The sequence below is a fragment of the Fimicolochytrium jonesii genome (genome assembly GCF_025526975.1).
Source record: "Fimicolochytrium jonesii strain JEL569 chromosome Unknown EV422scaffold_32, whole genome shotgun sequence".
Lineage (NCBI taxonomy): Eukaryota > Fungi > Chytridiomycota > Chytridiomycetes > Spizellomycetales > Powellomycetaceae > Fimicolochytrium > Fimicolochytrium jonesii.
Genome location: NW_026515699.1, coordinates 292156 through 319822, shown reverse-complemented (window position 1 = coordinate 319822; position 27667 = coordinate 292156). Strand labels below are relative to the sequence as shown.

The 27667-nt window shown below is 54.6% G+C and overlaps 8 protein-coding genes and 1 non-coding gene across 9 annotated transcripts; 3 read left to right on the top strand and 6 right to left on the bottom strand.

The window, feature by feature from the left end:
• Positions 1-847: 847 nt before the first annotated feature.
• On the bottom strand, positions 848-2074 carry EV422DRAFT_607132 (peptidyl-tRNA hydrolase; the record flags this gene model as incomplete). The annotated part of the gene is made up of 4 exons (XM_053073810.1): positions 848-1430; positions 1522-1567; positions 1650-1749; positions 1822-2074. The coding sequence occupies 4 exons, from the start codon at positions 2072-2074 to the stop codon at positions 1233-1235; spliced, it is 597 nt and encodes a 198-aa protein (XP_052921965.1). The 3' UTR covers positions 848-1232.
• Positions 2075-2605: 531 nt separating this feature from the next.
• On the bottom strand, positions 2606-6158 carry EV422DRAFT_543847 (WD40-repeat-containing domain protein). Its single transcript, XM_053071355.1, has 7 exons — positions 6137-6158; positions 5848-6042; positions 5450-5774; positions 4252-5372; positions 3504-4174; positions 3307-3423; positions 2606-3217 (listed from the first exon to the last, which is right to left on the bottom strand). The coding sequence occupies exons 2-7, from the start codon at positions 5963-5965 to the stop codon at positions 3086-3088; spliced, it is 2484 nt and encodes an 827-aa protein (XP_052921964.1). The 5' UTR covers positions 5966-6042; positions 6137-6158; the 3' UTR covers positions 2606-3085.
• Positions 6159-6596: 438 nt separating this feature from the next.
• On the bottom strand, positions 6597-10352 carry EV422DRAFT_268575 (Hamartin protein-domain-containing protein). The gene is made up of 4 exons (XM_053065853.1): positions 8841-10352; positions 8479-8759; positions 7606-8409; positions 6597-7530 (listed from the first exon to the last, which is right to left on the bottom strand). The coding sequence occupies exons 1-4, from the start codon at positions 10051-10053 to the stop codon at positions 6655-6657; spliced, it is 3174 nt and encodes a 1057-aa protein (XP_052921963.1). The 5' UTR covers positions 10054-10352; the 3' UTR covers positions 6597-6654.
• EV422DRAFT_268564 (S-adenosyl-L-methionine-dependent methyltransferase) lies at positions 10229-11769 on the top strand. Its single transcript, XM_053065852.1, has 5 exons — positions 10229-10513; positions 10597-10685; positions 10773-11015; positions 11088-11526; positions 11590-11769. Exons 1-5 carry the CDS (start codon positions 10404-10406, stop codon positions 11732-11734), a joined length of 1026 nt encoding a protein of 341 aa, XP_052921962.1. The 5' UTR covers positions 10229-10403; the 3' UTR covers positions 11735-11769.
• Positions 11770-12985: 1216 nt separating this feature from the next.
• On the top strand, positions 12986-15994 carry EV422DRAFT_574660 (Noc2p family-domain-containing protein). Its single transcript, XM_053073194.1, has 4 exons — positions 12986-15131; positions 15206-15274; positions 15353-15427; positions 15497-15994. The coding sequence occupies exons 1-4, from the start codon at positions 13251-13253 to the stop codon at positions 15839-15841; spliced, it is 2370 nt and encodes a 789-aa protein (XP_052921961.1). The 5' UTR covers positions 12986-13250; the 3' UTR covers positions 15842-15994.
• A 1065-nt stretch (positions 15995-17059) lies between these two features.
• EV422DRAFT_561146 (uncharacterized protein) lies at positions 17060-19722 on the bottom strand. Its single transcript, XM_053071956.1, has 9 exons — positions 19037-19722; positions 18536-18665; positions 18343-18456; positions 18112-18255; positions 17933-18041; positions 17829-17862; positions 17616-17764; positions 17399-17528; positions 17060-17335 (listed from the first exon to the last, which is right to left on the bottom strand). The coding sequence occupies exons 1-9, from the start codon at positions 19534-19536 to the stop codon at positions 17230-17232; spliced, it is 1416 nt and encodes a 471-aa protein (XP_052921960.1). The 5' UTR covers positions 19537-19722; the 3' UTR covers positions 17060-17229.
• A 36-nt stretch (positions 19723-19758) lies between these two features.
• Positions 19759-21347, top strand: EV422DRAFT_543822 (uncharacterized protein). Its single transcript, XM_053071354.1, has 3 exons — positions 19759-20261; positions 20332-20467; positions 20544-21347. Exons 1-3 carry the CDS (start codon positions 19926-19928, stop codon positions 21062-21064), a joined length of 993 nt encoding a protein of 330 aa, XP_052921959.1. The 5' UTR covers positions 19759-19925; the 3' UTR covers positions 21065-21347.
• A 577-nt stretch (positions 21348-21924) lies between these two features.
• On the bottom strand, positions 21925-21997 carry EV422DRAFT_t135. Its single transcript has one exon. It is a non-coding gene; the product is annotated as a tRNA-Arg (tRNA).
• A 2443-nt stretch (positions 21998-24440) lies between these two features.
• Positions 24441-26948, bottom strand: EV422DRAFT_268441 (glycoside hydrolase superfamily). The gene is made up of 5 exons (XM_053065851.1): positions 26881-26948; positions 26022-26777; positions 25718-25891; positions 25325-25612; positions 24441-25253 (listed from the first exon to the last, which is right to left on the bottom strand). The coding sequence occupies exons 2-5, from the start codon at positions 26712-26714 to the stop codon at positions 24603-24605; spliced, it is 1806 nt and encodes a 601-aa protein (XP_052921958.1). The 5' UTR covers positions 26715-26777; positions 26881-26948; the 3' UTR covers positions 24441-24602.
• Positions 26949-27667: the final 719 nt, after the last annotated feature.

Genomic DNA, 27667 nt, shown 5'->3' with positions numbered 1-27667 from the left:
GCATGACTGTGCCACCTTTTGGGCGTGACTTCCTTCCCCGACCTTCCACGGCTTCCCCACCTCGCCCCTCCGCCGCCGTCTATAAAAGGACGGCCCGTCGCCGCATCCCCTTTCGTTTTTCTCCAATCCTCTCTGGCCTTTTGGCTAAGATCAAGTGTAGTATCTGTTCTGTTTAGTTTGACAACTAAACCTATCCACATGTTGGATATTTTTGTCAATCATATTTTTGAAACTCGCCGAGTTACCGTGGGCTTGCTCACGGCCTTGGCACTGGTGTCCCCGGTATTGCACTACCTCCGGGTGACGCCGAAGCTCTTCCGAGCACCCTATAAAATAAAGGAAGAAAAATATGGAATGTGCTCAAAAACTTGTGCCTTACATGTCAATATTGAGGTGTGAGGAACAACGGTTCAACGAGCGGAAGCTTTTCCGCGGTGCCATGAGAGCCCGTATGCTCTCGTTGAGCGATGAGAGCGACTACGTAGAAATGGCTTCAATACTCGGCAATGTGGCGGGTTTCGGAGACGGGTTTCGGCGAGGAGCATTGGATGTAGCGGCTGATTGTGGGTGTTGTTAGATTCGTGTCATCAATCCAAATGTAACCGTGCTCTCAACGTCTGTCGCAAGTAAAGAGAAGACGATGGGGTTAAATCCTGGTCGTCGAAGGGGATGCGTTTTGCTTTGACTTTCAAACACAGAAAGACGATTTGGTCCAGATTCTTGTGCGCGACCGGCGGGGCGGATATCTGGTGTGTGCGCGGGCTTTGCGAGGGTCGTTGCGGATGCAAACTTTGGTGAAGCAACGAACGATGCCTTGGGTGCAGGAAAATGAATCCCCCGCGCCGCGGGAATGTATCAGTGCCTATACTAGTTTGCTGTCCAGCCTTTTCCAACGCAAGTCCCGAGATTCGACCGTCCTATTGCTCAACGTTTCCCTATGAATATTGCAACCGGGAGAGAGACAGGGGGAGGGAATAAATAGGAGTAGGGTCGGGTGAGGGATGTCGAATGGTAGCCAATTACGATTAGCGCCATAGACGGATGTGTTGCTCATCAGCCGCCGGACGGACCTTTCTGAATGCACCACGGCCAGAATGGTCTTCAGTCTGCCTATCATTCAACAAACGTCTACTCTATCCAAAATTCCATAAGTTACGTCCAAGAAAGATGGCTCTATCCAACCTCTACATCTGCGCCTGTATTTCCCCCTTCTCTCCCATCTCCCCCACTCACTACGCCGACGGGGCCACGTCCTTCCCACCCCCACCCCCATCAATCATCCCCACCAACACCTTCAACACCCCCGGAAACGCCTCCTCGCGCAACACTTCCATCTCGCTCTCGCCAAACTTTGTCAGAACATAGTCGCCGACCTCGGACTGTGATTTGGTGGCGGGGCGGCCGATGCCGATTCGGATGCGGCGGAATTTCTGTGTGAGGGCGGGAGATGAGTCGGTGAGCGAAACCTAATGGGGGTGCGGGGAAGTGGGGGGGGGGGGGGGGTCATGGGAGGGCACTTACGTCTGTGCGGAGCGAGGCTATGATTGATTTCGTGCCGTTATGACCGCTACGAGAAGGGGAACAATGTGTAAACTCGGGGGGGCAGCAACTATTTCACACAAAGGATATGGAAGACGGGGCAAGCTTACCCAGCACTCCCGGCATTCTTGATCGACACCGCGCCAACCTTCCTCTCCAAATCATCCTGCAGCACAACCACATCTTCCGGTGCGACGCCATACTCGCGTGCTATAAGAAACCCCAAAAACCCCGTCGGTCAGAACAGTTCTCCCCTCCCTTTCCCAGACGAGTCACACGCACCAGCCCTCGCAACACTCCCCCCACACGTATTCATGTACCCCTTCGCCTTGTAGAACACCACCCTCCTCTGCCCTGGCATCTCAGCAACAAACCCACCCACACCCTTCTCCAGCTTCCACACGCTCGCCCCCAATTGCTTGACGCTGTAGTCCAGCGCCATCATCCCGACATTGTGGCGGGTCAAGGGGAGGCTGTGGTTGCCTAGGCCTACGATGAGGAGGCGGCTGAGACTTGTTGTGGATGCTGCGGGCATAGTTGCGCTGTCGTGGAGCTCAGAGTCGTCAAAGTCGGAACGGGAGGATTTGTTGGTGGTGTGTTTTTTTGAGGTGCGAATGACCATTCGGTTGGTCGAGAGGGTTGATTTTTGTTGGGGGGGGGGGGGGGGTTGGTCCTTATCCCTTGTCAGTCAGTCGGTCTTGGAAGACTTTGGGGTCGGGGTTGACGATGTGTGAGGGGGTATTCCCGAGAGGGAGTTGGGAATGGCGAGAATGGCACAAAGCGTTTTGACTGCGGATAAGACCAGTTTTGGTTCGCCGGTTTCTCCAGTCTATCGGCAGCCGGTATTCTTATCGTTCGTAGGCGAGACTCTCAAGTTTGTGATACGGGCCTGGGGTGGGCAGTGTGAGCTCTCAGCTCAGGGGCTTTTTTATGTGGGATGGCGGAAAGCGGAAACAGCGGGAAGGTTGTGGGCGAGTCTGTCGCGTTGGCTGATTACGTTTACTCCCTCACACTCCCGACTCCCGAGCACGCTTGCCCACGGCTCCTGCTTCATGCTGAGCGTAACCCATGTCGTACGTCGTCATATTCTCCGTACATACGATGCAAAATGAGAGCCGCTCGCTCGCTAACTATATATCACACATAAGCTATGGACTACACGGTAATCCAGTCTACTCCCCTCCCAGAGCGAGGGGGTGGGAGGCTTGTTGCGAGCGCATCCATAACAACGTCTCAAGAGTCAAGACCGACGTGGAAATCCACCAACCTCTGAGTGTATGTCATTACGCCTCCTCACATCAGAGCAGACCAAATCTCCCGTGGGACCGCCCCCCCACCCACCAGTATGTACATAGAAAAGAAGATCATCCTCCAACCCGGCCCCCCACATCCAACTATAAGAGGCATGCATATTTTCCATGTGTTCCAGTTACGTCGCAGGTTATGTACTGTATATGAGCGCGCTTCGTGGTGTGCAAGTGTGTGTGACTTGAAGTCTCCTCAACCGGTCTCTCGACTCGTCATTGAAACGTCTGACGACATTCATTTAGATCCGCCACAAGCGCACAGTCGTATCCATCCCTCCCGAAATCAACGTATCGTCCATATGCCGCAACGCGCGCACCGGTTTGGTGTGCCCTTCGAGGATCTTGATGGCGGATGTTGTTCGGTTGTATATCTGAAAGCAATAATCATAAGTTGTCATAAGAAGTGTGATCTGAAGCCGGGATGCGTGAACTCGCTAGGCCTCAATCTCGAATTCTTTACCTTGACGTTACTCGACCCAGCAGCCACAGTCAACCTAAACATATCATGGTGCAGATCAATGACGCCGCCCTGGAAGCGGATATCGTCGATGGCTTCGCCTCCGCGGAGATCCCAGACCTAAAATCAAAGAATAAAGATATCAATCTCACATCCCCTATACCCAACCCCAACGTACCAACAAAACCCCAACCACATACCTTAACAGTCCGATCAACACTCCCACTAACAACGTTACTCTGATCAAATTTCAACGTCGTCACCGCGCCCGTATGTCCATGGAGCTCCCGATGACATTTCCCCGTCCGCAGATCCCACAGTCTAATCACCCCGTCCCCGTACCCAGCAGCAAGCGCATGTCTCCAGAACTGCAGCGCGCCGACGTGCCCGCCGACGTTGTAGAGTGTGAACCCGGCGCGCGGGGGGAGGACTGAGGAGGTGTTTGTGCGGATGAGGTCCGTGGGTGGGGCGACGACGGAGGTTGCTGGCGGTGGGAACTCGCCGAGGAGGAGCCGGTCAGCGCGGTCCATCCCGTCCTGGTCGACCCATCGTTCGGATCGAAGTACAGCGACCTCAGCCCCCGTTTCGCGGTCCCACTGTCGGATAGTCTTGTCGGCTGAGCCAGAGACGAGCCACGAGTCGTCGAACATCAGGCAGCCGACGCCGCCGGTGTGGCCTTTGTAGGTGTGTACGGAGATGTCTTCGTTGGCTACCGGGGTGTAGTAGGGGGTTGAGGGCGGGATGTTTGAGGGGTGGGCGGGGTTGGTGGAGGGGAGAGGGGGGAGGTTGGAGAGGTTCCATTGGCGGATGGTGTGGTCGCCCGAGCCGGTCATGAGGGTTTGGCCTTTTAGTTGGAGTGCTCGGACCCATCCTGTGGTGAGAGAGGTGTTGGAAGGTCAGTATCTATCCCACCTTTGACCGGTGGCGCTTCTTCGAATCGAGGTTTACCTGTATGTCCAGACAAGGAAGCAGCGCACCGATGACTACTCAAATCCCAAACCCTAATCGTCTTATCCGCGCTCCCCGTCACCAGGGTCCCAAACGGCATATCAAAATCCAAACACTCCACGCTGTCCGTGTGGCCATACAGCGTCCTGAAGCACGTGTTTGGCGGAATCTCCGGCACATCATCCTCATCAACGTCAATATCAGCTGTGATCGCCGCCGAGTGGCCCTTCAGTTTCCGGATCGTCCGCTCAAACGACTGCGATTCGTCGCCGATGGATCCAATCTTGCTGTCCAGCTCGTCCAACAGCACGTTGACCTTCTCTTCTTTCGCGACCACCCGCTTCAGTTTCGCGGTCAGATCCTGCTTCCGTCGACCCAGATCGGTTAACAGATCCTCCACCTGTCGGAGCTCATCCGACAGCGCCACGCGGGTGTTTTCCAGCTTATCGCTCTCGGCCAGCACCGTGTCGCGCTCGTTCAACAACTCAGAGAAGAGTCGGGCGATGTTGTTGATCGATGCGGCGTGTAACCGAGCTTTTGTCGGTAACTCCTTCCCGCCGCGTGGTGTGGGTGGCTGGAACGATGTTATTATGCTTACTTGGCTAGAATTGCCAAGGTTCAGCCCCAGCTTGTGCGGGGAGTTCAGAGACGCCGTGCTCGCCATCTTCGGGTGCAGTGCCCGAAAGCCTTGGTAGAATGTGATCGAGTTGTCGGTAGACAGCTCCTCGTCCAATTCAGACTCCTCGCCCCCGCTGACGACGTCCGCCAGAACCTTCATTGAGGAGGCGCCGTTCGATCGGCTTTCAACTAGTGTGGAGGAGGAGGAATGCGTTGAGTTTACTAGCATGTCGCTTGCGGCGCTGGCTTTCCGTCGGAGCTGCATTTGTGATGATCGTTTTTTGACAAGTGATGGTGTGGGTGAGCCTTGTTGACGGGCATAGTTGTTGTTTTGGGGAAATGGATATGAGTCCAGTTGCTGCTCGTTATCGCTATCATTATTCTCGTGGTGCATGACTCTAGGTAAACTTCGGATTGACAGAATGGAGGATCTTCGTTTTGTTAACCGTCGTGGGGAAATCGATCTATCCCGACCGTTTTCTTGTGGTGGGTGCGCCGAGTCACTGCAAACCAAGAAGATGTCACTCATAAGCAAAAGGAATGAATCAACAACCTTGGAGAATGGCCACCACCCACCCACCTATCATCAGAGAAAGGTTCCTCATGCAACCCCCCCTCCAGCTCCAAATTGGCTTCCCCTTCCTCATCCGAGTCCTCAAACGGCTCCTGCTCGAACCCAGCCAACTGCTCATTCATATCAGCTGGCGGCGCATTCGTCCCAAAAAGATCGCCGGTCGTGCTCTCGGAAGTATTCCGCCTATACCCTGGCCGGCCGCCGAGGACGTACGACCGGCCCCATGGGTCTACCCGTTTCTCGAACGTCGAGTCCTGCCGTTGCAATAGGGAGGGCGATATGGCTCCAAAACTGGGTTTGCGCATGCCGGATAGTGATGGGACGGACATGTCTGGAATGAGGCCAGGAAGGTCAAGTATGGCTCCGGAGTGTGACGCAGGTATGCAGTTGTCCTATCCACTTACCTTTCGCTTTTTCAGACCATTCCTTCTCCAACTCAACCTCCCGCCAAAGCTTATCCTCGCCCACGGGCGGGGGCGGCGGAGCCCAAGCATCGTCGTCAAACATGGAGTTTGAACCCATGATATCCTGAGGCTATGTGTATCGGTCAAATGGGGTAGGTGATCTAGCTATAGACGCTCGGCTAGACTTTGCTCCTCCTATCCCAATGTGAATGTGAGTGAGGGATGTCCTTAGCGACGGCCACGTGGCTCTATGGAATTGGCGGGAAAAGGCGACAAGTTTGAGCTTAACAGAATGGTGCCAGCAACAATATGGAGATCGGAGTCGATGTAATGGAAAGGGACTTTATGAGTATGAGCCTCTAGGAGAAGGGCTTGGAGGCTTTCGGAAGTCACGGAAGTTGCGTGGGAACGTCCCGTTGCGACTTTGCGCTGTTGGCAAGCCCCAGAGCCTTGTTGAGCAGAGGAAAGAGACAGACAGAGAGAGAGAGAGGCGGTTTCGAGCGATGATGACGCATGCGAATCCGACCACTTAGAAGGATCGGACGCTCACGTGATTGCACGCTCATGCAAAAAAAAAGGAAAACAGTTTGAACAGGCATCCCGTCGAAGCGCTCGCGTTCAACCTACTCCGGGCATAAAGGATGGTGCTACAGTACCACACATATGTGATTTGGGTATCTACAGGATATAAGCATCGTACATACGAAGGTTTGCTAAACGAGAACAAAAGAGCCTCAAAGAAGACTGAAGCAAACGCACGCCCAACGCCGTTCACTCAAGACACCGCTCGATATCAACCAACTCCGCTCAAGTATACCTCCCAATCCTTACCTCCCCCACCTCCTCCTCCTCCCCCTCCCCATGCCCCTCTTTCCTATCCCCCTGCCCATTCTCTCCCCGACCCACCCTCCCCTTCAACTCCTCCACAACAGCCTCCAACCTCACACAACACCTCCTAACAGTCCGATACTTCTCCTCAACACACCTCACCCTTTCGGCCCCTTTACTAACCAACCCCTCCACAACCCGGGCATGTTCCGCCGCATCCTTCTCCAATCGTTCGTTCACGCTTTCCAATCGCTGCGCACGTATCTGCAGGGATGTGTGGTCCGTGGAGAGGACGGTGTGTTGTTGGGTCAGCGCCGTGTGCGCGTTTTCGAGGTCGGCGAGGGAGAGTTCGAGGGAGAGGATGCGGTCGAGGAGGAACTGCGTTTCCGTGCTGCTGGAGGACAGTTTGGCGGGGTCTGATATGGATGTCGAGGCGCGAGTGCCGGCGATACCAGCGGTGATACCGCTAACCCCCATCCGCCCAGAGTTCGTCGTGCCCCTCTCAACAACCCCCCTCGACAACCGTTCAATGACCCCCTCACACTCCCGCAACCTCTCCATCTCCGGCCGAAGCACCTCCAACTCGGTCTGCAACGCAAAGATCTTCTCCACATCTTCGTCCGTCTTCCGCGTCGCATCCCGCAGATCCCGCGTGAGCATGTCGACGCGTTCCCTTAACGCGTTGTTCTGTGATGTGAGGGTTTCGGCTTCGAATTGGTAGCTGCGGATCCGTTTGGTCAGGTCGTCTTCGTGACGCCGGGAGCGGTCGCGGAGGGATGCGGATTCGGCGCGGAGACGGGTGAGCGTTTCGTGGAGGGTGTGTAATTCGCTTTGGCGTTGTTTGAGGGTTTCGAACTGGAGGAAAAAAAAAAGAAAGGCCGTAAGTCAGAACGAAAATGAGATGGTGAAAGAAAAGGTATCTTCACCCACCACACTCTGCCGATCCGCATCCTTCAACTCCTCCATCATCCGGTCCTTCTTCAGTTTGCGGATATACTGCAGATGGTGCCAGCGCATGTAGGCTTGGAAATTGACCTCGTTGAGCAGCATCATCAGCTGCAGGCGGAGCACGTCCAGATCCTGCTGCGTCTGACTATCCGCGTTGTTCCCACCGTGTGCATGCGGCGATTTGACGGCCTCGTAACCGAAACTTTCCTTGATCCCCAGAACAGATACGCGCAACGCCCTGTTCATCTGCAAGATAAGGTCCAGATCGAAATCGACCGATTTGCTCGCATTGACTGCCACACCATCAGTCTGTGTTGACACCACCGCCGGCTCCGATACAGCCACAGCAGCAACAACCGGATCATGCTCGCTTCTCACAGAACCCACACTCTTCGCATCAGCGGCAAGCGGCGACACCACGAGCGGGGATACGGGGTTATTCTTCCCGCCTACAGCCCGCGTGTCCCTTGGCGAGGAGTCGCGGTTATCCCCCTCGGTGGCCGGGAAGAGGCGGGGCGCGACGGCGAGCTGGTTGTCGAGGATTGTGAATGCGGTCAGGGACGCAAGTGGGGTGTCGTGCTGTGCTGTCTGTTCCTCTTTTAGACCCTGCACCAAGGGCCTTTGCTGATGCGAAGCGAGGAGTGGGGAGATGGCCGGTACACGCAGCTCCAAGCTTTCCACGACGATTTCGGACGGCGGTTTCTGGATGTTACGAATTGTGTTGCGTTCGTCTGCTGGAGTCGAGAGGATAAGATTTGGGTGGAGTTTGTGGGCTTCGACGAGTTTCTGATAAATGCGATTGTGTCAGTCAGGGTGGATAAGGGGGTTGATTGTAACTCCAAACCAAGAACTCACCCTAAACCGCCCCCCCACAACCTTCTCCAACTCCCAATCATCCGCATCCAACAAGCGTTCCGTCAGCTGCGCCAGCGGATCGTCCGCGATCTCAAACATCGGCAGACTGTTGCCTGTCTTCACCGATGGCGGTGACGACTCGTCCTTCGTCAGTACTGAACGCACGGCGGCGACGGTGGTACAGGGGAACATGCCGTACAGGAGTGTGTAGTAGTTCTCGATGGCTTGGTGCACCGCGGCGAGGGTGTAGTCGGTGAGGATCGATTTGGCGCGGGTGGAGGCTCCTGTTGATCATCAACACAGCTGAGTGCCATGTTCATGGATAGAGATAGATACAAACGCAAAGTCTCCCTCCGCTTTACCTGCGCCGCGGGACCCCTCACTTCCTCCACCAGGGTTGTTTTGCTCCAGCCCTTGTTTGCTCTCATCCTCAGCCCCTTTGAAAACGCCCACGAACACCGCTTCCCACTTCACCACCCTCACCAATCCCGCCATGAGCTCATCCAGATACTCCGCCAATCGCGTCGCCACAACCGGCAGCAGGGCCGTAAGCACACTCAACGTAGAGGTCAAAATCGCCGGGTTGGTATCCCTCCCCGCGCTCGCGAGTAACGTGGCAAACAGCGGGGTGTCGATGATATAGTAGCAGGGCGCCTCCTCGCGTCTGATCAGCTTGGCGAGGAAGACGAGCAGGTGCAGGCGGTACTCCTTCATGAGCGCAAACTCGTTGAGGATGTCAAAGAATTCTTTGGGTTTTGAGATTGCGAGCGAGATGAGGATCTTCTCAAAGTTGAGACAGGAGGTGGAGTCCCAGAAGGCGCCTACGCGGCGTGTGGTTGTTGGGACGTTGGACTGTTCGATGGTTGTCGATGCTCCCCGACCCGGTGAACTTCCCCCCGATTTAGGCGTGGTCGCAATGCTATCCTTCTCCCAGAACGCATGCCGTTCAGCAAAATAGGTCCACGCCACCGAGCGCCTGAACTGGCCCGCGGCCGTCACGTTCCCCGCCAGCAGGTTCGTCTGCGATCCCCCATTCCCCGCTGCCGCCGTCGCGCTCGTCGCAACCCACGAGTCAGTACACAACAACGCGACCGCAAGCTCCCCACACACATCCAACAGCGGCCTCCACCTCCCCGCCACCAACAACGGCCTGATCAACGCCTCCCACCAATCCGCCGCAAACCGGGCCGGATCATATATCGGCAACAACCGCTTCAACCACGCCGCAAAGATCAGCAGCCGCGTATCTTGCGTCGAGGATACCTGCGCCGGCGTGAGTTTGTACGCCCCTTTGGCGTTGGCGATCTCCTTCGTGGGCGCGAAGGTGGTTTTGAAGAGCTGGGTGAGTTCGGTGGCGAGTTTGTCGACGGAGGGGTTGTAGGTTTGGATTGTGAGGGTGCTGGAGGAGGAGGTGGCGGAGGTGGGTGAGGCGACGGGCGGGTGCGTTGTGGTGTAGGCGTGGAGGATGGAGTAGGCTTTGGAGGTGTTGATGGGTGGGGGGGTTGGGAGGAGGAGGTCGGAGGTGCCTGCCTTGAGGTCGGCGGTCAGACAGGAGAGTACGTCTCGGGTCGACATTTTGGAGGGAGCGCTGTGGGAGAGCGGTCGGTGCCCAGCGACATGAAGGAAGCCTCAATGGTCCGGAGGGTGGTTGCCTTCAGCGCTCTTCAGCGTGCTATGGGAATCTTGGGAATGCTTCTCCCTACGAGGTGTCCAAATGGGCCTCTGAACCCTCCCTGCCGCGCCGTCTCCGCACAGCTTCCAATTCACACTTGCAACGCCCATCCCAACCGTTTCCTTCCTCCTCCTCAGCCATCCTCAGCCGTCCCGAATACACCGTGCAGCACATATGCCCATACAGAAGAGGACGTAGACGGACACATACAGTACGCGCCTGTACAGAAACAAGTAACTCCGCGATCCCCAAGATGGCCACGTTCACCACCACCACCGCCTCCTTCGAATCCACCGCCCCAAGCAACCTCAACGACGACGACACCCTCCGCTCCACCAACGACGACGCTTCCATCTCTCGTCTGTGAGTGCCAAAGGGAACAGCGACCTCAGTCTTGGTTTCATTCCCTGAAACGCTCTTCGGACGCTGATGGTGTGTCTTCCCAGCGCGGCTGTCAATCTCGGCTACCTGTCCGACCCGTACGCCAAGCACTTCGTGAGAAGGGGGCAAAAACGGCCGCCTGTTATCAATAGAGGTGAGGATACACTGCGTCCTTCCATTGAAATCGTTCCTATGCACGCGCGATGTCACCGCACTCATCGATACCGCGTCAGGGTCGCAGGCACGTTCACGCGATCAAAGGCGCTGGAAACCCTCATAGATCAGTTCTTGGATGTGGATCCGCGAGGGAAACAGATTGTTAGTTTGGGTGCTGGGTCGGATACGAGAAATTTCCTGTTGAAAGCGGCAGGACGGCAGCCGCGGAAGTACTTTGAGATTGATTTCCCGGAGATTGTCTCGAAGAAAGGGCAGACGATCGCCAGAAATCCGACGTTGGCAACACTTGTGGGACCTTACAAGATTGGTCTGTGATCCACTCTTCTCACCGTCAACATCTCTCAAATCTCACAAATCCTCTTCCCTATCACCCATCCAGACCGCGGAGGCCTAGCCCTGCACGGCTCGGACTACCACCTCCTATCCGGCGACCTACGCACCTTCGCCTCCCACCTCATCCCCCATCTCCAATCCCTCGGCCTCGACACCACCCTCCCGACCCTCTTCCTCTGCGAATGCGTGCTCATTTACCTCCCACCTGCTCTCTCACGCTCAATCCTAAACGCCACGTCCTCGCTAGTTCGCAGCGGCGGCGGAGGTGGCATGTTTGTGGTGTACGAGCAGATCCACCCTGATGATGCGTTTGGGCGGGTGATGGCGCAGAATTTGCGAGGGAGGGGGATTGAGTTGCGTGGGTGGAGGGAGTGGCCGGATTTGAAGGCGCAGAAGAGGAGGTTTGGGGAGTGTGGGTGGGAGGAGGCGGGCGCGGTGGATATGAATATGTTTTGGGAGGGGTTAGGGGTGGAGGAGAGGGGCAGGTGAGAGATGGGGAATAGGCGGGTGGATTTTACCTTTCAAAGCTGATTGGTGTCGTTTGTTAGGATATCGAAACTGGAGATCTTTGATGAAGTGGAGGAATGGCAGCTGTTGTCGGATCATTACTGTGTGTCATGGGCGGTGATTCCGGGGGAAACCGAAGCTGGGGATCAGGAACGGATGCAGCGGATTGGGCTTTGTCGAAGTTGAGAACATGGCGTATTTGGAAATTGCTTTCGGCCAGAGTATTTGGGGAGAAGTAGTTGGGGTAGCCAGAAGCTATAGATGTTGGGGGCGAGATGAGGGGGGCATGATGTACATACATAGGATGAAACTGATGCTCGTGCACCACCAGAATGAGGTAATTTGTAATATATACAGTACATTGGGGGAGAATATAATGAAGGAACCATGTCGGGCCAAGTTGATGCAAGCCGACCTATGAGTAAGGAACCTCTCAGAGCCGCTTTGCGAAATGCATCGACACTGCTCAGAAATTGAGCCCCAGCCACTGCTGCAAACAATGCCCAGACACAGCGGCTTTAGCTTTCATATGCATTGGAAAAGCCTACGGAAAGCGCTCAAGTCAATCCATAGTATGCCGGTCAAATCACGCTCTTCTCTGTGAGCTCGATCAACGGCAACGACGTGCTGAATGATGTGACGCTTCCACTGTTTCTTGACAATGGTAAAGCACATGTAAAGGTCGCTTAAAGGCACATTTTCGTTCGCCAGAACATGCTTCATGTGGTCCGGAGTCCATTTCAGTATGCCGGCGCTGGTATCCAATTTGTGTGCAATCGTATAGAGATCCTTTGACAAATCTTCGCGGCGACCGACGTAAACCTTCATATAAAATTCGTCGGGCAGCTGAAACGGTGCCCACCACAGTGATGCCTGATCCCGGCTGGGACAGGACTCGACTATGACAGCCGGAGTAAGTACAACGCTGTGGACGAAGAGAGCCAAAGCGAAGGCGCAGAAGATGGCATGAGTAACATCTTTGAAGGACGGCATGGTGGCCAATTGTTCGACTCCTGTGGAAGTCTGGCTGTCAGGAGCGTTGTGAGCGATCATGAACTCGGTCGTGTGGGGAACGGTGATGTTCCTCAAATTACCCTACCTATCCGGTTGAAAGATCCTGCAGTGCAATGGGTTAGTGTTGGCATGGAGAGACACAGAATGTTCAACATTGCTGGCTTTCAACCTCGCTGTATTACTCCACTCATTGATCAACAAGTGGAGGCCACTACGAAACTACTTGCTGGAAAATTGGGATCCCAGCAGATCTATGCCGTGTGGAGCAGACACATGTCGAGGAATGACGGGGAGTTCGACAGCGAGTGGGTGGCTTGGAGCCGTCAATCTGTGGCGCCACATTAGGGACTCTGTGCATCACGTGACCAACCGCCCTTTCGTTCCACGCTCAGTTCAACGGGCTCTTCCCAGCATGCCTTTCCAAGCAAACAGACGCATTCAAAGGTGGGTACGCAGTGAGCAGGATACTCTTCAGCAATAGAGCGCCCTTGGTAGTTTGAGGAGTGCTTGTACAGCGTCCTCTCCGCCTGTCGGGTTGGCGAATTGGGACTAATGTTGTCTCGGCCATTTTCAGTTTTGGGTCACTTGTTCTGTAGTCTGTCACCTATCGTCCTCAGTACTCCACGCATCCGAACAGGACGCTCGATAGACACTATAGCATTCTGTCTCCATACGAAGTCGAGGCAAAATGGGAAAAGCAAAGAAGAGTACGAAAAAGTTTGTCAAGAACCACTTGAAAGATGTGGTTCAACGGCGGAAAAAGGTCCAATCAGCAAACAAGCACCGCAAGGGCGGAAAACCAGCCCCGAAAGCAGAAACACCAGTAGAGGATGTGCCAGTGGAAGCGTCGGACATGGAGGCAGACAGTGATTCCGATGACGGCTTCGATGACGCCGGCTTAGCACCCGGTTCGGATTCGGATGCAGACAGCGACGCTGGCGCTGGATCAGAGTCGGATGGGTCTGTAGATGATTTGGAGGATTTAAGTGATCTGGAGGGGTCGTCTGATGCTGGGTCCGACGAAGGGGATGAGGAGGAGATGGAGGTTGACGGCGTGATTTCCGAGAAGAAACGGGCAAAGAAGGATCTCAATGTGGACATCGCGGATCACAAACACGAGCTGGAGGAGCTGAAGAAGAAGGACCCTGAGTTCTTCAAGTTCTTGCAGGAGAACGACCAGGAGCTGCTGGAGTTTCAGGATGAGGAGGAAGTCTCGTCAGGGGATGAAGCGGAGGACGCCGCAGAAGGCGATGATGCTATGGACGTGGACGAGGCCGAGGAAGGGGAGGAAGAGGAAGAGCTGGACGATGGAAAGACAGTCGTAACAAAGGAGATGATTGCGACCTGGCGAGCGTCCATGATCAACAATCACAGCCTGCGGGGCTTGCGGAAAGCGCTTCTAGCGTTCCGCGCGGCTGCGATTGCGGCTGACGCTGACGCCGATGAAGACTCGTCCGTGTACAAGATCCCTAGCGGAGCAGTGTCGAACAGTCTCTTGTTCCTGTGTGTGAAGCACGCCCCAGCGGTCTTCAACTACCATGCTTACGGCGCGCCTACCGAAGACGGAAAGCCACGAAAGGGTTTGCCCACGAGCTCGTCCAAATGGAAGAAGATCCAGCCGCTCGTGAAATCCTTCCTCACCAACTACCTCCGCCTCATCAAGAACATGACCGACCCAACTCTCATCAAATTCGTTCTCCGCGAATCCGACGGCGCCACTCCCTACTTTGCCAGTTTCCCCAAACTTGGGAAGGACTTCTTAAAGAACCTCCTGCACTTCTGGACAGCGCCCGCCGACGACGAGCAAGTCCGCATCGTCTCCTTCCTGTGTATCCGCCGCCTCGCCGTCGTCGCTCCCACGCCCTATCTGGACCTGGGCATCAAAAAAACCTGCCGCGCCTTCGCCGACCAATCCCGCAACACCAGCGTGCACACATGGACCACCATCAATTTCATGATGAGCTGTATCGTCGAGCTCTGCGGGCTGCACCTGGCCACAACGTACCAACACGGCTTCGTGACCATCCGCCAAATGGCCATGCACCTCCGCAGCGCCATTACTACAAAAACAAAAGAATCCTTCAAACAGGTCTACAACTGGCAATTCGTCCACTCGTTACGTCTGTGGACCCGCGTCCTCGCCACTTACTGCGACGTCAACAGCCCCCTCGACTCCGGCACCTCCGCGGCACTCCGGCCCCTTATCTACCCGCTCGTGCAGGTCACGATCGGCGTCATGCGGCTCAAACCCTCGTCCAAATTCTTCCCGATGCGATTCCAGTGCGTGCGCGCCCTTACGGATCTCGCGCAGCACACTCAGACGTTCATCCCGGTCGCGTCGCACCTGTTTGAGATCTTCGATAGCGCTGAGTTGAAAAATAAGGCCAAGCCGTCAACGCAGAAACCCATCGATTTTACACTCGCAATCAAGGCGCCCAACCCCTACCTTGGCACGAGGGTGTACCAGGTCGGAGTCGTGGAGGAGGTGGTGAACCTGCTGTTCAACTACTATGGCGCGTTTGCGTTGTCGATTTCGTTCCCGGAGTTGGCTGTTCCCGCGATTTTGCAGGTATGTCGCTTTCTTTCATCGATTCCGGTTGGGGCTCGCGACTTACGTTTTTTTTTTCCTTCGGGATTTTGCAGTTGAAACGATATGTGAAGCGGTCCAAAAACTTCCAGGTTAACAAGCAGATCCAGCAGCTTGTCGAAAAGGTACGCTCTCTCCGACTCCGAATGTCGTTCACATATATACGAGAAACCATCTAACCATCCCTGAATGAAAACCACCAGCTGGAACAAAACAGCCGCTTCATCGAAGAAAAGCGGTCCGCGGTAGAGTTCAGCCCCAAAGACGACGCGCAAGTGGTAAGATTTCACCCTTCCTTTCCCCTTCCCTCCCCCCTTCCACCCCACTCATCCCCTCTGTTCCACCAGCGTCTCTTCCTCACAACAATCGATCCAAACGCCTCCCCCCTCCACAAACACAACACGGCGCGCCAAGCCCTTAAGGAAAAAGAGATTGCGCGTCTGCATGCCGAGGCGGCGGCTGCGAACAGGGGGAGTGAGGATGAGGATAGTGATGATCAGCCGAGGAAGAAACGGGGGAAGAAGGGGGCTGATGAGGAGGATGGGGAGAGTGATGGAGAGGATGAGGTTGTGGAGGAGGATGGAGATGTGGTTAGGAGGTTTAGGATGAGTGATGATGAGGAGGAGGACGAGGAGGAGGAGGAGGACGAGGAGGGGGAGGATGAGGAGGAGGATGAGGAGGAGGATGAGTAGATGTTAGAGCAGGTAGAAGACGAACGCGTGTTTTACTTTGGTGTGCGATTTGAGAGCTGGAAATGGCGGTTATATGTCAACGCGTAGCGTAGCTCTCCTTTTTTGAACGGTGTATTTATGAGTCGTATGCATTTTATCATTATTCCCTTGCACAAGGTTTGTCGCTGTTCTGACGGTGCTTTGGAGGTGGACAGCTGGACATGATGTCGACGGGATGCCGAAATCTCGCGACGTGCCGGTCGGAGTGACACAATCTGCGCATTAGCAATTCGACAGCGCGATTTGCCGCTGACAGGCCCCGAAAATAGCTACATAGACCGTCCTCAACAAACAAACTTCCCATGCGGTATGCGGCGTGCGGCCCGCCCGCAAGGAACCATCTTCCCCCATGCGTTTTACCGCGATGGAGGGAAGAGGATTGTTCGGACAACTCTATAAATGAGGGACGGACAGATAATCCTTCCGCCTACTCCTCACCAAAGCAAACAAGCAAAGCAAAAAGCCGCACATACAAATATAGTGGTAAACGAAAAACCAACACAACACATCCCTTACAACAAAACCACCCAGAATGACAGCTCAAATCGAAACCCCGGCGCCAACCGGCATCTTCGCGCTCTTCAAATCCCGCAAATCCCTCCCGAACGTGCGCGCCGCCGCCGCCGCGGAAGACCTCGCCTTCATCCGCCGCAACTCCTCCGTGCCCTCGGTGGGCCCCACCACCACCACAACAACAACAACAACAAAAACCTCCACCGACCCCTACACCAGCTTCATCAACCTCGTAGAAACAGACCTGGTGTCCATGCAGAAAACCCGCACGCACCACCAGATGCGGTGGAAGGTGCCTGCGGAGGTCGATGCCGGGAAGGCGTGCAAGGGGTGTTTGAGGTTGGGTGCCAAGGGGATTGGGTTTGATGTGGAGCGCGTGGGGACGTTGAGTTATGTTGTTGCGAGGTGGTGATTGCCCCTTGGGATGATGAAGGGGGGAGTGTATATGGCGTATTGTTTGTGGGCCTTTTTTTTGGGACCTAGATGTAGTATACCTTTGTAGAAAGCTTTGTACGAATAATAATGTTATCGGCGTAATCAATATCAAGTCTACGATCCTCCAAATATGGCTTGTGGGAGATGTTTGGCAAAAGTCCCGGGAAAACGACGGGAACACTGGGGGTGGAAGGTCACAGCCCCCTGGTCTAGACTTTCAAACTCCCACCATCCAGAACGCTTGCGGAGAAATGTCAGCGGCAGCAATATCTCATATCAGCAACCCAGCGGCAGCAATATCTCATTCACAAAACTGTCCAAAAATTGTCCTCATGTATAGGTGTGATGAGGGTATTCCACATCCGCGTGAGAATCGGTGCGGGGGCCGTAGACGGGTCTCCTCACACAACACTAACCGCCACCCCACTCTTCGCCGCCTTCCCCGCGTTCGCCGCCGCGACCAGCGCCTTGACACGATCCTTGCACGCTTTATCCAATTTACACGCCCTGGCAATGTGATCATGGTTACCATCAACAGCACCTCGCCCCCTCAAACTTCAGAATACATACGCCTTGTAATAAGTAGTAGTCTCATCATTATAAATCTTCGCGTTGGAAATTATCAGCGCGAAATCGGTCTCAAACTCCGAAATTGTGGTATATTTGCCGTCCTTCAGGTTATGTTCCATTGTTGCCAAATCTGTCACCAAAAAAAAAAAGAACAATCAATCCTCATCCCCCGATTCCTACCCTCAAAAAACAATCAAAACGTATGACAACCCCTTACCCATGGGATTCCGAATGATATCGTAGTAGTCTGCGACGCCGGAAACCGGCTCGCGGAACGGCCATGCGGAGGGGTTGTCGCGCAGCTCGGAGAGGAGCTGGGCGAGGAGGTGGTAGAGGGGGGGTTTGCCTTCTGATGAGCTTCCTGATCTGGTTGCGGAATCGAAGAGGTGAGATAATGTTTGAGGATGTGAAAGGAGAGGGTGGTACGTACAATTCGCCTAGCTCAGGCCGCCATCCCGCCTCGCCTTGAAGATTTCAGTTTTTCGTGAGATGCGCTATGGATGTGAGAGGTAAGGACGAGGAGTGATGACTTACGCAACCCCGGCACGCCCTCCGGCTCAATCTTCGCCTGCCCCTCCTCGAACACCAAGCCGGGGTATACTCTGGTCGACAACGACGCCTCTTTGATTTTCGTAAACACCGCCTGAAAAGATCACGCCCTTATAATCAACATCCCTCTTGCATCTGCATCCAGTAGCGAGTGAGGATTTTACCTTCCGATGCGCATGGTAAATATGATAGATGTCGAGGTATTTCACTTTCGGGAAGAAGCTGCACTGCAGCAGCGTCGCGCCCTCGTAGTCTTTGATGTACCCGACCCATTTGGATTTTTCGAGGGTTATTTCTGATGTGAAGCCCTGCGTTTTCCGAGAGACGTTGAGTGGTTTTGCAGGGAACGTGGGTGATTACTGATGCGGGAAGTGATAGGGAACTGATTCACGCACCTGTTTTTTGAAGAACCCAATAGCGAGGTTGTCCGCGTATGTGAGGAGGTACTCGACGCCCCACATGGCGCGGACGTGGTCTTTGAAGTGGGCTACTAGTCTTGCGCCGTATCCCTACCAAAGAGATCACGTCCATAAATACGCTTTCCTGCTTTCGGATGAGTAGGCACATTCCGTGGTCTGACCGTCTTACCGTGGTCTGACTATGACTCAAAACAGCGAGGAACACAATCTCGGCGAACCGCCGTGGTCCGAAGGGGCGGAAGGTGATCCCGCCCACGACGTCGCCTGTGTCGCGGACTACCACGCAGCTCCAGTGTTCTCTGTGGAATGGAACGAGGGCGGGTGAGATTGGGAAGTTCATAGAAGCATGGATCTCGCACGGATGGTTGGATGGTCGAACGATAGCCAGCTCGCTCCGCTCGCGGCAAAGAGGTTGGGCTGCGTGGGTGAGGGGTGTATTGCGACTTTGGTGCAATGTGGCTCGTCTAGGGCCCGCCTGCCTCAAGCAACCTTCGCTCGCCGCGGTGCGCGTTCGCTCCGGTCGTCCTCGTTGACGCTCGAACTCCCCGACCGAACCAAACCCTCACTTCGCTCGGTCGCTCCGCTCGGGCTCCCCCACCCCATCCCTCATATTCTCACATTCTCAAAATCCCTTCCACATCTTTCATCCCACCCTCTCATCTCCCCATACCTCGAATAAACAACCCTCCCAATATATTCCCTGGGCATCTTCGGCAATTGAGCCTGAATAACGGCTTTCACCTTCGACAACAAGGTCAAGCTCTCCCTGGTCCCATCATTCTGAACGAGTTTAAACATGACACGGTTCGTGCGTTCTTCCTCGAGGACACGCTTGTTTTTCGGGTTGCGGACTTCGGGGAAATGGTCTGTTGTGTCCATGTCGGAGTGGGGCAGGGAGGGGGTTGTTGGTGTTGCTGGTGGTGCTGTCGAGGTTGGTGGTGGTGTTGGGTGGCCGTTGGGTATCCGTTGTGGCGGCTCCTCAGGAACTTCGGTTTTTATGACCCCATTTTCGGTGTTGGAGATATCTGCGGTGGTATCTGTGCGGCGTTTCTTTGTTTTAGGGGTGAGGTTTTGGTCATCTTCGGGTAGCTCTCCTTCTTCTTCGTCGGGGGTGGGGCGTTTGGTGCCGTTTACGAGCGGGGTTGGTGATTCCTGGTGCTTTTGGGACATGGCATTTTGAATGAGGAACACATGAGGAGACGGGTTTTGTGAAGGACAAGAGAGCCGGGGAAACTGGGAACGGCAAGAGGGCAAGCGATTGAGTGGAGGGAGATAGGTGTTATACCTTGTCCATAGCTGGGCGCCTGTTATGCGAGACAACGAGTAAACAAACGAGCCGTTGGAAAGAAAGCTCAGGGAGAGTGTTGTCACGCCTTGTTGTCACACCTCGCACTCTCTCCCATCCGGACACCCACGCGTTCGTACGAGATCCTCCCCTTTCTCCCTCCGTCCCTCCCTCCCACTTGCTTCAACCAACAAGCCTCGTTTCTCCAGGCTCGGTCTCAGGGTTCTCGGTTCTCACTCCCTCTCCTATCCCCACCCCAGTCCTCTCACTCACAATGTCCCGCCCACAACGCTCACGCAAACAAGTCAACTACGCTGAAGTAGCTTCCCTCGACGCTCCACTCTACCAACAAGACCTCTCATCATCCTCCAAGCGAGGAGGAGCAAAGACCGCCACAAAAGGCAAGGGAAGGAAGAACGCCGACGATGCGGAACACGTGCAGTTGGCGGAGAAGGCGGGGGATGATGCCGTTGATGTGGTGCGAGATGGTGGAAAGGAGGAGACGGGGAAGAAGCGGAAATCTGACGCGGCTCAGGATGGTAACGGTAGTGGTGATGCAGACCCGCAAACGGAATCCCCTGCTCGACCAAACAAGCGATTGAGCGTGCAGGTACGTGTGTACCATTTTACGAATGATAAAGTGTTGGGAATGGAAATCTCAAGATTCGCCCTTTTACTAGGAGCGAAGGGAACAAGCGGATCTCCGTCTAGCTATGGAAAGATCCATGCATGGAGGAGGTGCCGACGAGCTTACGATGGACGTTGCACAATCAGAGAACGCTGTGGGCGAGACGGGAGTGGCTGGGTTGGAGAATGGTACGGCGGCCTTAGGATGCATTGTTCACAGGGATTCTCTGGTGACCAACTTCTCACGCCAACGAATTCTACATAGACAAGGCGGATGCACCGAAACCAAAGCCAAAACCCGCCACAACCGCCGCCACCAAACCAAGCACCACCAAAAAGCAAGTCACAAAACGCAAAACCACCCGAAACTCCGAGGACGAGGACGACGAGCCATCTGAATCTGACGCGGAGGTCGATGACGAAGATGGCGACGACGACGACGACGACGTGAAGCCCGCCCCAAAGAAGAAAACCACAAAACCAACCCCTAAACCTGCTCGAGGGGCAGCAGCAGCACATCTTCAACCGAGCACAGCAGCTAACGTCTCATCGGCACTACGGACCAGCACACGACGTCTGGTATCCGCACCCGCTCCTGCAGCTTCTACGACACCCCCAACCTCCGCATCATCCGCAACACGCCCCACATCAGCATCAACTTCAACATCCCACACATCCACAGCGTCACCAGGCGCCGCAGCCTACGTCAACGCGCTGCCGTTGCGGTTGGGGCAGTCTAAGCGCGCAAAGTTGAAGCCTTTGTTGAAGTGTGTGCCGAGGCGGTGATTGGGGTGGCGTAGAGGGGAAGAGGAAGGGGAATGCTTGGGGATGGCGGATGGGGCGGCGTAGGTTAGCGGTTCTGTGAGTCGAGATCAAGGTCGTAGGTAGCCAAGGCGTAGTTCACGAACTTTCCATACTATTGCACCATGACTTTATTCTTCTTGAAATCTGTGGATATTATGCCCAAAAAAGTTATCCCAGACCTTCGTGTGCGGCCTTCCTGCTTGATTATTGAGCTTGAAATGGATACCAAGACACGAAGTCGGGAAAGCTGGAAACCGCGTCCTTCGAGGATTGACGCTCGACTTCCCCGCTCCGACCCTCGACACTCCAACCCCCAATCTCACAGACCCATTTCCCAATACCCACCCACACCACCCACCCGGCAGCATGACGACGACAATCGAACCCGCCGCAATCGCTCCCGCCGTGGAGTCGCATGAATCGTGCATAGGCGTTTACGTAGATGCGTGGTCAGCGGTCAGGGCAGGGGAGGGCTTTGGCGTAGTGGGAAGTAGGGGGGGGACTGTTTCGATTAGGTTGGAATCAGCTGTTTGGTAGCGCCTTAGGCGGCATCCCGCTGGGGCAATCGTCTTGCAGGTGTATCTATATGCGGCATACTTATACTGTAGTAGTGGTTTGGGTCCGAAAGTCTCTTGAAAGGTCTCAACGGGTCTCGGAAAGAGGATCGATGCCACTTTACAGCTCACAAGTGTTTCTGCAATGGGACGGCGTTCTACCAGCCAGAATCCTGCCGAATACTACGTACTGTGCGAAAAGGACGATTGTTTGAGCCACACGGCCCCCAGTTCCTACGCGTTGGCTCTCACCAAGTGCCAACAAACTGAAAAGCAAAAAGCAAAAAACGATCCTACCAGGAGTCGAACCTGGAATCTCCTGTTCCGTAGACAGGCGCCTTGACCATTGGGCCATAGGACCGGTTTGATTCCGAATCTCCCTTTTCTAATAAATTGCCGTTGTACCACCATAAGACCGTTTATGATTCGTATGCGATATATCCCGCGCCTGAAGGCTATTGGCAAGAAAATCAGCCCGCGGGACGCGTCTATGACTAGGCAATCAGTCCGAGGCGTAGCCGAGGATCTTATTCCAGTCAAGACAGGCCCAAGGGCAATTTTTGGCCAATAGCCCGAAATGGCAAGGGGTATATCGCACTAATAGCACACTCACTGCGTTCTACACATGTTTCTGCATATACAATGAGCTCACAGAGAGTTTTGGTGAAGGCTTGTGTTGGAATTGCAAGTTCAATGTCTGGAATCAGATTGCAGATTGCGGGGCGATTTCACAGAAATAGCACTGGTGTGCTATTCCACGGAAATCATCCCGGTGGCGCAGCGCGTTTACTATGCAGCAGGGTGATTCCAGGTTGGAATAGCACTGGTCTGGAATCACACCCGTGTGCTATTACGTATCTCACTCCCTTTCCTCGTCCGATAAATGGCGCTCTTACCCATTGGGCCGACCACCTTTTTGCTTCCAGAACACGTCATCTTCTGCCTGGCGTACAATTGGAGTGGTAACTTTGAAGTTGGACACTTTAAGGGAGTCTCCTGCCCCGTAGGCGGCCTTTGGTGACAGACAATGGAAAGATGGAACCGCAACACATGGATTCAATTCAACCACTACATACGATACATCCTTTATACAGTATCAAACCTATGTAAACTACAAAATCACAAACAAGTACGTAGCAGGGAAGCTCCTTCTCCTATACGACGGAAAAGGCTATAAAGATACCGCAACGGACAAGGCTATCTCGATGGCCGGAAACGAGACCCACACGGATACCTTGGTACGCGGTTTCCGCAGCCTCACGGTCGAGCTCCTCTGCAGGATGAGAACCGTGCAAGGCTATCCTTTAACGTTGTACAGCCACCGAGCGACTTTCAGCCCCGGAATGCAGCAGAGATTGATTAGGGTAGACGGGAACCCTGTCCCCATCCTCGAGACATTGATCAGTGGTCCGAAGATGATGTCCAACGGTCTCCGCGTCGGTCTCGGTTCAAAAGACCAAAGGCGTCCCATGGCGTTTCACCCGTACCGTCACCGTCGAGCACAGGCGACACTGCCCTCAGCACCAACAATTCTGTAACCACCACCACCACGTCTAACTTCATTGCCCCTTATATTACCGTACTCCCGTTTATGCCGCGCAATCGCTCATTATGCGACGTCATGTCGAGCGCCGCATGAGTTTAGTCTTCAACCTGTCCCGATTGCGGGGCGCTCATTTCCAAGACAGTGGGCTCTGACCAGATGTGGTGCACAACCTGCCACACAGCAATCTCTTGGAGAACGGGTCAGAAGGTATCCCTGCACCACCACCCCGACGCCCTCCGTCAACTCCCAGCGGGATCCCACCCACTGCAGGGTTCTTTCGACCTCATAGGACATGCAGGCTCCTACCTTGTTGCGGAAGGGACCCTCGCCGGCGTTGGTATATACCCCACATGAGGCATCATGCGCGTTTACAAGCATACGGACTAGTTCATGGTCGTTCAATCAGATAAAGTAGCAATATCGTTAGGATACCTTGGTAAAATAAGTACGTACTCTCGAGACGCCTGTCCCTCTGGTCATGGATCATACGTACAGTACAAGTCAAACCAACTTGTTGGGTGTTGGTGCTGCACCAATCGACATGTGGCTGGAGAGAATTCTGCGTTGCTAATGCAAATGCTTCAGCTCTATAGGGATATATATCTACATAACTACACATATACTGTACATAAGGAAGACTACGTGACCGAGAGCGAAGCGTAACAATGCGAGCATTTATATAGAGACTCTAAGCACTCTGATCAGCAGTATAGGGGCATCGAGTCTAGCGATTATATTGTCGATCGCTTGGTCTAGGGTAGTTCGAAAGGACACGGTGTCGGCCGTCCATTCAGGCGCGGCAATTGGACCCCCTCGACGCAGTACACAAGCCGTAGGTGTTTGCGGCCATGGTCCCGAGGCTGTTCGTGATGGCCGTCATGGAGCTGGTGGAGAAGCCTTCTACCTCGAGTCGAAGCCTCTCGTCAGTGAGCGTGCGAGTAAGGGTGTTCAAGCCGCGGTAAACAATGAAGATGAGGACCACGGACGCGACCGCAACGACGACGCTAGAAAGTGCCATAATGTAGAGGGGCCATACGGGGGCCCGACGGCCAGCTTGGCTAGTTTTCAGGGATTCTGACATGTCTACTGCTATAAAGTCATGAAGGATAAGACAGGAGGCCGGCGGGAGGAAGGAAAGCGCATAAAACATCTATCTGCTTTCTGCCTCTATTGTGTACGTACCTTTCCACTGCAAAGAAAAGCGATTTGGGCGGAAGATGATCTGGAGGTAAACTTTTAAGGCCGTTTTGGAGTCGAGCGAGCCGGAGGGAAACGAGGTGTGAAAGGCCCGGTGGCGCAGCATGGAATTGATTTAGCAAATTAAGGTTAATTTGCGGTCACTCAAATTTACTGTACTGTACTGTACAGTATTGAGTTTTATTACACACTTTGACTCCACATATTTTGTGTCTATGTTAATCTAGACTAGCTCCCAACTCCACGAAGCCCGTCTCTCTCCCAAAAGCCTCCCAAGCCCGTCCGTCAACCCACTCAAGCCCCACTTGCCAACCAACCGCTTGCGTAAATGCACATCGACGAGCTGAGCATGGAAGTCCTCAAACTGCGGTAGCGGGTCAACTTCACCCTCGGCACCGTCATCCTCCGGTAAGATCTTCCACAACCGACTGGCGAGGGCGCATGTGCGCGGGTATAGTTTAGCGAACACGGTGTCGGGAGGCGCACGCTCGCTCCAGAGGCAGGCTTCGCCGCCGCGGATGTGTTTTCGCGCTTCTGCTTTGTCGGCGTTGTATATATATGATAAGTGGGGCCTGATCTCCTCCGGATACGCCTCAAACGACCACACCCGTCTGATATCCGTCACATCCTCGCCGTAATCGAAGTAACAGTGGGTGGTCGGGGACACGATCGCGCTCAACGCGTGGGGTCGGTTACCGTGGGCATCGGGTTGCACGGCAACCAAGGCGGGGTGGAAGCCGTTCCAGGACTGAATGGTGGCTTGGGGAGGCAATGGGTGGGTTCGCGTGGTGTGCGTGAGGACCTCGTCCCATCCGATGGGAAGGCGGGAGTGCGTGTCGGTGAGGTGGGTCAGGAGTTGGGAGATGAACCAGGCCTGTATGAGAGACGGTGGGTGTTGGTTTAACGTAGAAGGGAAAGAAGTGATACTTGTTCTGGTCAAACCACCTGCAATCCATCCCACCCGTCCAATCCCTGCTTGTCCACCCTCGCCCTACACTCTTCACACTGCTCCCATCGGGTCGTCGGCACTTCATCCCCACCGATATGCACGAACGGTGACGGAAACATGGGCAGCGCGTCGTCAAAGACCTGTTTGAGGAACTCGATGGAGGCGTCTTTGCCGGCGCAGTAAACGTCTTCGAAGATGCCCCAGTCGGTTGGGACGGGAAGGGGCTGGCCCACGCAGCTGAGGTGCGGGTAGGCGGAGAGGGAGGCTGAGCAGTGGCCTGGGAGCTGGTGGGAGAACCATGTAGTATAAGATGAGCTTGTGCCTCTCCTTATCTTATGGCATCATCTTGCCAAACCATGCGAGGAAACTAATGTACACGTAAAACACACCTCGATCTCAGGAACAACAGTGATAAACCGTTCTGCAGCGTACTCCACGATCCGTCTCACGTCCTCGGCGGTGTAGAAACCGCCATACCGCTCGCCATTCTGGTCCCGCCACGCGCCAACAGCAGTCAGCTCGGGAAATTGCGGCAGTTCTAGTCGCCAGCCTTGGTCGTCGACCTAACATAGACACATGCGGAAGCCCCCACATGAGCCACTTTCATGTATGACGCGCAGAAAGAATGTCCACAGTCCTACGTTGGGCCCAGCAAACCCGAGCTGCGAATACAAGACGGCCGGCCACACTCACCAAATGCCAATGGAAGACATTCATCTTATGATACGCCAACAAATCCAAAAACTTGATAATCACATCAACAGGCATGAAATGCCTAGCAGAGTCCAACAACACGCCCCGCCACGCAAACCTGGCTCTATCAAGTATCTCCACCGCCGGCAATCTGCTTCCACCCTCTGCATCTCCGTTCGAAGAATCAACAAGCTGCTGCACCGTAGTGAGCCCATACGCGATCCCCACGGGCGAGGACGCGGTAATCACCACCCGGTCCTCCGCGATGGAGACACAATGACGCGAGGATCTGACGTCCGTGACGCTCAGACGTGCGTAGGCAAGCTGGTGTTGCGTTAGGAGGTTCGAGGTGTATGTTTGCTCTGCCTCTGTTACGGTCACATCATCGGCGGTAGCACCATCCAAGATGATCACCGCGTTCTTGAGTCCCGTTATGGTGTCAAGGACAGTCTCCTCTGCGCGAAGGATGCGGACAGTGGGTGGGGAAGCGACGTTCCATTTAGCGGCTGCTTGAGCTGCGAGACGTTCGAGGACAGGGCTAGTTGCGTGAGGTGACGACGGGAAGGTAATGACGATGATCTGGGTGGTTTGGGAGAGGGTGAAGGTTGTGCTACTTGAGGAGGCGGAAGTAGAGTAGGTTAGACGAGTTGGAGGAGGGACGATGAAGGGAGTGGGGGCTGGAGTGCTGGTCATTATGGTGATGTGTCTGCGGTACTGTGCTTGTTGGGTGTGAATTCAAATCGAGAACGGTGAAAGCTGGTGAATGAGGTAGACATGTAAGAGCTGACGCGCACCAAAGGACTGCAGACAAGACAAGCAATACATCGACAGCCAATATCATATGTTCGTGTGCACTTACACGGATATACGACGGAGCGCCTTCATTGCGTTGCTCTTGTTTACATGTAGGAAAGTTTGCGGTCCCTCGCGAGGTATAGAATATACAAAAAACCCCGTGGGGGCAAGGGGGGTAGCCAATCCGAAACCTATACGCCGTACAGTCCTTAATCTACTGTCAGTCCTGCCGGTCTGCCAACCTTTCACTCGTCGAATGAAGTTCAAATCTCCAGCGGGCTTGCTTGGGGATGGCTAATGCAGGCTTCGCAGGGGCATAGTATATCGGACGGTGACTTGATAGAAACGGAGGGTGCTTTGAGTTGTGTTGTTGGCGTTGCCGGCAGGTTATGGTGGTATAGCCGTGTGTTCAAAACTCGATGGAACCACAGACGGCGGGTTGTATCGGTGGCTATCGACAGATGCAATGGCAGAAATGGCGGTTCAGGTGGACTTCGGAAAGGCTGACCTACTGAAACTCGAAACATATGCACCGATTGAGGGCGTGTCAGGCCCTTCACTTTGACGGTCCAAGCTTCATCCGCCGAGTTGAGCCGTTTTCCCTATGTCTTGTATTCCCCGATAGCTTGCTTTAGACTCTCGACCTGCGCCGCAAGCTCCAGTCTGACCCCCTCTGCCTCCTTTGCCTCTTCTTCCTTCGCCCACCTTTCTGCAGCAGCTTCTTCCTTCCCAGCATCGCGCTCCGAGCAGCTATTAATCACCATGTGGTGTTTGACGTTCTCCTCCTCAATCTTGCGCGGAGTATCTTTGTTTGTCTCTTCGTAGCATCGAGGTCAGATCGGAAGGTACTG

Bases quoted from the DNA above. Each gene is read 5' to 3' on its own strand.
- EV422DRAFT_543847 (XM_053071355.1), bottom strand. From the start codon at position 5,965: ATGGGTTCAAACTCCATGTTTGACGACGATGCTTGGGCTCCGCCGCCC. The intron at 5,373-5,449 runs GTGGGTGGGTGG...CTTGGTTTGCAG, and splicing joins GAACCTTTCTCTGATGATAG to TGACTCGGCGCACCCACCAC. The intron at 4,175-4,251 runs GTAAACCTCGAT...CTCTCACCACAG, and splicing joins TTCCTTGTCTGGACATACAG to GATGGGTCCGAGCACTCCAA.
- EV422DRAFT_268575 (XM_053065853.1), bottom strand. From the start codon at position 10,053: ATGTCGACCCGAGACGTACTCTCCTGTCTGACCGCCGACCTCAAGGCA. The intron at 8,760-8,840 runs GTAAAGCGGAGG...GATCAACAGGAG, and splicing joins TGAGGGGTCCCGCGGCGCAG to CCTCCACCCGCGCCAAATCG. The intron at 7,531-7,605 runs GTGGGTGAAGAT...TTTTTCCTCCAG, and splicing joins ATGCGGATCGGCAGAGTGTG to TTCGAAACCCTCAAACAACG.
- EV422DRAFT_268564 (XM_053065852.1), top strand. From the start codon at position 10,404: ATGGCCACGTTCACCACCACCACCGCCTCCTTCGAATCCACCGCCCCA. The intron at 10,686-10,772 runs GTGAGGATACAC...TCAGGGTCGCAG, and splicing joins GCCGCCTGTTATCAATAGAG to GCACGTTCACGCGATCAAAG. The intron at 11,016-11,087 runs GTCTGTGATCCA...TCACCCATCCAG, and splicing joins TGTGGGACCTTACAAGATTG to ACCGCGGAGGCCTAGCCCTG.
- EV422DRAFT_574660 (XM_053073194.1), top strand. From the start codon at position 13,251: ATGGGAAAAGCAAAGAAGAGTACGAAAAAGTTTGTCAAGAACCACTTG. The intron at 15,275-15,352 runs GTACGCTCTCTC...GAAAACCACCAG, and splicing joins TCCAGCAGCTTGTCGAAAAG to CTGGAACAAAACAGCCGCTT. The intron at 15,428-15,496 runs GTAAGATTTCAC...CTGTTCCACCAG, and splicing joins CCAAAGACGACGCGCAAGTG to CGTCTCTTCCTCACAACAAT.
- EV422DRAFT_561146 (XM_053071956.1), bottom strand. From the start codon at position 19,536: ATGTCCCAAAAGCACCAGGAATCACCAACCCCGCTCGTAAACGGCACC. The intron at 18,457-18,535 runs GTAAGACGGTCA...TCTCTTTGGTAG, and splicing joins TGAGTCATAGTCAGACCACG to GGATACGGCGCAAGACTAGT. The intron at 17,336-17,398 runs GTATGTATTCTG...TCACATTGCCAG, and splicing joins ACTACTACTTATTACAAGGC to GGCGTGTAAATTGGATAAAG.
- EV422DRAFT_543822 (XM_053071354.1), top strand. From the start codon at position 19,926: ATGTCCCGCCCACAACGCTCACGCAAACAAGTCAACTACGCTGAAGTA. The intron at 20,262-20,331 runs GTACGTGTGTAC...CCCTTTTACTAG, and splicing joins ACAAGCGATTGAGCGTGCAG to GAGCGAAGGGAACAAGCGGA. The intron at 20,468-20,543 runs GTACGGCGGCCT...AATTCTACATAG, and splicing joins AGTGGCTGGGTTGGAGAATG to ACAAGGCGGATGCACCGAAA.
- EV422DRAFT_268441 (XM_053065851.1), bottom strand. From the start codon at position 26,714: ATGACCAGCACTCCAGCCCCCACTCCCTTCATCGTCCCTCCTCCAACT. The intron at 25,613-25,717 runs GTGTGTTTTACG...TTCTCCCACCAG, and splicing joins CTGTTGTTCCTGAGATCGAG to CTCCCAGGCCACTGCTCAGC. The intron at 25,254-25,324 runs GTGGTTTGACCA...TCTCTCATACAG, and splicing joins ACGGGTGGGATGGATTGCAG to GCCTGGTTCATCTCCCAACT.